Source organism: Monoraphidium neglectum (genome assembly GCF_000611645.1).
Source record: "Monoraphidium neglectum strain SAG 48.87 unplaced genomic scaffold scaffold03748, whole genome shotgun sequence".
Classification (NCBI taxonomy): domain Eukaryota; kingdom Viridiplantae; phylum Chlorophyta; class Chlorophyceae; order Sphaeropleales; family Selenastraceae; genus Monoraphidium; species Monoraphidium neglectum.
The window spans coordinates 1-5,726 of record NW_014009881.1 but is presented as its reverse complement, the minus strand read 5'-3'; the positions used below and the strand labels follow the sequence as shown (position 1 = coordinate 5,726).

Below are 5,726 nucleotides of genomic sequence, written 5' to 3'. Positions count from 1 at the left end.
AACCGCAAGTGTCAGCCTGGGCAAACCAGGAGCAATTGGGGCAATCACACACTGTCAAATGCGTCATGCAAAGTTACTTGTGGCACACGCTATGCGTCCACACATGCAGTCCGGGTACATCATATGATCCCATGACAGATCAATAGAGGCCACCCAGCGTGGTGTGTCATGAAGCTTGGTCAGAACCGGGTTGCGAGGATTCAATAGTAAGCACCAGCCACGCGTATAAAACGCGCATTGATTTTGGTAAAAATACACTCCACCACCTCCGCCCACGCCTACCCAATCCCTTTGTACAGTCCACCGCTCCCTTTCTTCAGGTGAACGGGATCCATTGATGAATGTATTATGTGGCGCACGAAGATATTGTATGCGCGATTATTCGCATCTTGTGATCGATTGATGCAACCATACGGCGCCCTGCTACCCCAGGCCCCCACCCTCGCCATCCCGCCCACACACCCCAGCCATCTTATGATAGCCCGTGCCGGCCCCCCATCCTGCTCCTCAAATGCACAGGCTCCACCACCCCAGTTTTCATCATGGCTCGCATGCTGACCGTGGCCGCCCTGGCCGTGTTCCTCCTGGCCGCGCCCGCCCTTGCGGCCCGTGACCTCAAGCAGCTGGGCGCTGTGACCAACGCCGTGAACGGCCTGCTTGGCACCGTCACAAACACTGTGGCCGGTGTCCCCATTGCCGGCCCCATCGTCGCCCCGGTCCTCGGCACTGTCGCCGGCACTGCGGGCGGCCTTGTCAACACCGTTGGCGGCGTCGTCAACACCGCCACAGGCGTTGTTGGCAGCCTCCCGATCGCCGGCCCCATCGTCGCCCCCGTCCTCAACACCGTCACCGGCACCGCGGGAGGCCTCCTCGGCACCGTTGGTGGCGTCGTCAACACCGCCACCGGCGTTGTTGGCGGCCTGACCGGCGGCTTGACTGGCGGCCTGCTCGGCGGCCTGCTGGGTTGATTGCCCAGCAGTTTGTGAAGAAGATCGCCTGTGCAACTGCAACGTTTTTTGTGCTCGTGCAATAAACAGCATCATCCACTGCACCTTCCACTTTGTTTGTGTGCAGTGAAGTAAACGCATGCAAATAATGGCCATTTCATTTCGAGGCTGCGCCTGTTTCTGGCCTTGCCACAATGTGTGATGCTCTCCAGAGGCCAACCACCCGCAGACTAACCTTACCGTGTAACGCTACGACGCGGTAGAAGCCTGATCCAATATGCAAAACACGTTGCCTGTGTCTTGCAGTGTGACTAGCTCCCAAACACGACTGCCTTCATCCAGCAAAAGCTGCCTCTGCTCCATCTAAGCCCATTTACAAACCTTGGAAGCACGACTTCCTGCTATCCAGTTCGTTCCCAGTACCTTGGTGATGTAATAGCTATTCTAGAATTACAAACAGACGTTTTGTTGCATGAATGGTGCTAGATTCATAGATGTATGCACGCACACCTAGGACCACTCACGTGTCATCAACCATTTGCAGGAAGAAAATTCTTTAGTTTACAGTAGTACTTGTTGTGCAGCTGTGAGCTTCCTTCTCAGGGCAATGTCTGGGTGGTGTGCACATGCATGCGCCGTGCATCCTTGCTGCCTGGCATGCCAAGCTTGTTGCCTGCCAGCCGTCAATCGTAGGTGCAGCGCACAAACCATCGCCAGCAGGCCTAGTTATGCGCCGGCCCGGTCGCCCGCACAGCAACTGGCCCCTGACCCCCCTCCTTCACAGCCTTTGGGGGCGCACAGCCCTGGCAGCCGCAGGCCCCTGCGACTGGGCCTACCGCAAGGATCAGCCATGCAACCGATTCTCATCACCCCGCCACCCATGGCGCGAGCCGTCGCATGTGCTCACGATATCCCCTCCCACGCCATCTGATAGTGCCTGTATGCCTGATGTTACCACTCTGTATGTGATGGAGCACAGGTAAAGCTTGCGTCCATCGGCACAATCTCGTCCCCAGCATCAGGGGACCCTTCCACATCTGCAGCACGCAATCTCGAGTAAGTCCATCCATAAATCACCTGCCATAAAAACAATTGCACGGAATCACTCAGCCACCCTGTCAACATTACCACTGCCCTCTCAACCCCAAAATCAGCACGTGCCACACAGCCGGTGCCGGGGAGTAGCTGCCTGTGCTAAATACATGCAAGTATGTTGTTGATATTGTCCCGACGAGCAGAAATGCATGTATGAATGGATTGGCAGCGGGCCATCGCCCGGCAACTGCAGGACCGGGGCGCATGCTTGATCACGAAAGACACGCGGAGGCTGTGCTGCACTCGGCAGCACAATACATTATGAATGAAGTTAATGGACACCTGCCAATAAGGAGTGTTGCAGCGCTCCTGATCTGCAACCTGAACCTGCTGTGCCCGCAGCAGATGTCAGGTAAGATCACTGGACTATCACCACGATGTTGTCAAATGTCATGACAGTGCCGGCGGCGGATTTGCCGAACTCAAACTGCAAGCAATGACAGTGGTGGGAGGCGTAGGTGGTAGGTCTGAAACTGGTGTATGTGCAATCTGGTTGACAGTGTTGTGCCAATGCAGTAGCTGGCACCCATGAGGGTGAATGAAGTTCCCTGTGACGTAACGACCAGCCGTAATCGGTCTGCTACAAGGCCTGCATCGCGCGAAACCACCCGGTGGTCGGGCGGCGCTGTTCTTACCTGAACGTGGTGTGGCCCTGTGGTAGGCGGCTTGACGCCGGCCAGGGTGACCGTCTTGGCGGCGGGGCCGACAGCAAAGCCCTGGGGGCTGACGGGCGCCAGGGTGGGGGTCTCTTGCAAGAAGAGCACCTGGGAAAGAAAAAGTGTTATTGTTGGTGGCGTGGGCTTTGACGCTTGCTCCAAGGGTTGGGGGGCAGTGATTGTTGTGGCGGCAGTGTTTACAATCCAGGCGATGCGTGGTTCGCAATTGGTGCTTGATACGGACTGGCTTGTGACGTGCAAGGTGCACAATATGCCTGACCGACGTGCGATTATGCACCATCACCCAGCGGGCGGCGAGAGCGTGGGCCGATGTCCGCACTAGCTGCGGGGTGCGCGCAGACGCGCACCTGGACGGTGGTCGCGACCGACGCAGTGACGGAGGCACTGATGGTGTAAGTCTTGGTCGCGTCCAGCTGCACGCTGGGCCCCACCAGCTGCAGGGCATATTGGTCGGCGCCGGCCGTCACGACCGTCGCCTGCGCCACGCCGGCAGCGTTGCCGGGGGTCAGAGCGGCGCCGGCAAACTGGGCGAAGACAAACTTGGGGGCGCCGGGGCCGCTGAAGTCCTCGCTGGTGGTGGCGAGGACAGTTGCGCCGCCGCCGCCGCCGCCGCCCCCGGGTGTGACTGGGTTGGTGGCTGGTGGTGCGGGTGCCGTGCCGTCTGTTGTGTCGAAAAGGATGGGTAAGTCAAGGGAGTGGCGACACATTGTTGAGACCAAAGTATAGGGCCGTCTGAGCTGGTAAGCGACGGGTCGGCAACGGCCACACGAAAAAGGAACGCAATGCATGAGCAAGAGGCACCACAAGTGACAGATATGCTGAAGATTGAACAGTATCATTGCGTTGTAGGTGGCGGTTCTTGGTTCTTGCAGCTGATTAGAAAGCTGACCTGCACGTGGTACTCAGCCGTGGCCGGCAGGATGACGTCAGCGATTGTCAGCGTCGTCCACGCGGTCCCCACTGTGACGGGCGCGAAGCTGGGCGCGAACGGTGTGTAGACCAGGTTTCGCAGGAACACCAGGGTCACCGGTGACGGTGTAGTAGCTCGCACTTGGACTCGCGCGGTGTACTTGCGGCCGGCCGTCAACTGTGTCCAGGGGCCCACAAATTGGAGGTTGTAGCTTGCAGTGCCTGCGGTGACGACGGCTGCAGAAGCGCCTTGCGTGCCAGAAGCGGCGGCGACTGCGCCGGCGGGCGCACCAAAGGCGAATGTCGCGGCTGCGCCGCCGTACTGGCCGCCCGATGCAGGGAAGGGTCCGGCGCCCTCAAAGTCGGTGCTGGTGGCGGCGATCTTGGTCGCAGTGCCGCTGCCGCCGCCGCCGCCTGGTGTGACGGAGTTGGTGGCTGGTGGTGCTGGTGCCGGGCCGTCTGTTGTGTCGAAGACCTCCAGGTTGTCAAAGAAGAGGGTGGTGCCCGCAGCCGCCAGGCCAAACTCAGCCTGAAATGAGAGGGGGTGAAAAGTGGGATGGGGATGGCAACGCACATGGCAAACAGCTGTTTAGGGAAGGAGGCAGGTAGCGACGCGCTGCTCGTGGACCACCTGACCAAAAGGACAATGCGTGGCATGACCTGGGCCCCCCAGCTCTGGTGGGGACTCAACAGACAACCCTATAGCCCCTTAGCTGCACATATGCACGCAGCACCGACTGCTGGCGTTGAAGGCTGGGTCCAACAAGGATCACACACCTGCACGTGGTACTCAGCCGTGGCCGGCAGGATGACGTCAGCGATTGTCAGCGTCGTCCATGCGGTCCCCACGGTGACGGGCGCGAAGCTGGGCGCGAAGGGTGTGTAGACCAGGTTCCTCAGGAACACCAGAGTCACCGGTGACGGCGCAGTGGCGCGCACTTGCACTCGCGCGGTGTACTTGCGGCCACCCGTCAGCTGCGTCCAGGGGCCCACAAACTGGAGGTTGTAGCTGGCAGTTCCTGCAGCGACGACGGCTGCAGAGGCGCCTTGCGTGCCAGAAGCGGCGGCGACCGCGCCGGCGGGCGCACCAAAGGCGAATGTCGCGGCTGCGCCGCCGTACTGGCCGCCCGATGCAGGGAAGGGTCCGGCGCCCTCAAAGTCGGTGCTGGTGGCGGCGATCTTGGTCGCGGCGCCAGGGACGACGCCTACAGGAGGCAAGTTGCCATTGTACACAGTGATGTCATCAAATGTCAGCACTGTGCCAACTGGTGCCGTTCCAAACTCGATCTGTGGTGGCGTGGTAGGGCAACACAACTCAGTTAGGACTCGCTGCATATCAAGGTTCACATCTCAATGAACAGTCGAGGTTGTGGACAGTCATGTTGTGAAAAAGGCCAAGTCAGCCCCGGCCAGAGAACGAGGCGAGCAGTGTAGGGGGCAACAAAGCACATGGCCTCCCCCGGTTTCCCGCCTGCATGAACTCACCTGGAGGTGGTAGTTGCCGTCGGTTGGCGGGCTGACCGGCGGCGTCAGCTCGAGGGTGCTGACAGCTGCGGTCAGGAAGAACTGCTTCAGCCCCAGCAAGGCATAGGTCCCCTCTCGCAGGAACAGCACGTTGATGGTGACAGCGGCGCCCCCTGGCGCGGCCGCCGACGCGCGGAGGCGTGCGGTGTAACCGCTGGCGGCCGCGAAAGGCACAAACGCGCTGACGAGCTGCAGATTGAAGGGCGCGGTGCCTGCGGCCGTCACGGTGACGGCGGCGGCGCCGCCCGCAAAGGAGGCCGTGGCCGCGGCGCCTGCGAATTGGGAGAGGGTGTACTTGTATGGGGCGGCCCCGGCGAAGTCCTCGGATATCGCAGGTATAAGGGTGCCAGCGGGCCCGGTCGGCGGCGAGGGTGGTGGAATGCCGCCGTCGGCGGTGACGGGCGGCAAGGGGTTGGGGCTTGGAGGCAGGGTCAGATCGAAGACCTGTGGGGCAGGGTGGTGCCAGCCAGGGGGTTTGGGGGGTGGTGGGTCAAGGGCGCAGCGGGTCCATGAGAGCGCAAAAACGATCTGGCTCTGCTCCCGCCTGCGCCGGCTGTAGGGCAGTAGCACACAC

General features: G+C 60.7%; 2 protein-coding genes across 2 annotated transcripts; one reads left to right on the top strand and one right to left on the bottom strand.

Annotated features, from left to right (window-relative positions):
- Positions 1-542: 542 nt before the first annotated feature.
- MNEG_13310 (hypothetical protein) lies at positions 543-968 on the top strand (the record flags this gene model as incomplete). Its single annotated transcript, XM_014038219.1, has 1 exon — positions 543-968. The coding sequence occupies one exon, from the start codon at positions 543-545 to the stop codon at positions 966-968; it is 426 nt and encodes a 141-aa protein (XP_013893673.1).
- Positions 969-2,400: 1,432 nt separating this feature from the next.
- On the bottom strand, positions 2,401-5,009 carry MNEG_13309 (hypothetical protein; the record flags this gene model as incomplete). The annotated part of the gene is made up of 6 exons (XM_014038218.1): positions 2,401-2,469; positions 2,678-2,806; positions 3,067-3,380; positions 3,920-4,157; positions 4,406-4,915; positions 5,004-5,009. 6 exons carry the CDS (start codon positions 5,007-5,009, stop codon positions 2,401-2,403), a joined length of 1,266 nt encoding a protein of 421 aa, XP_013893672.1.
- Between the last annotated feature and the right edge of the window lie 717 nt (positions 5,010-5,726).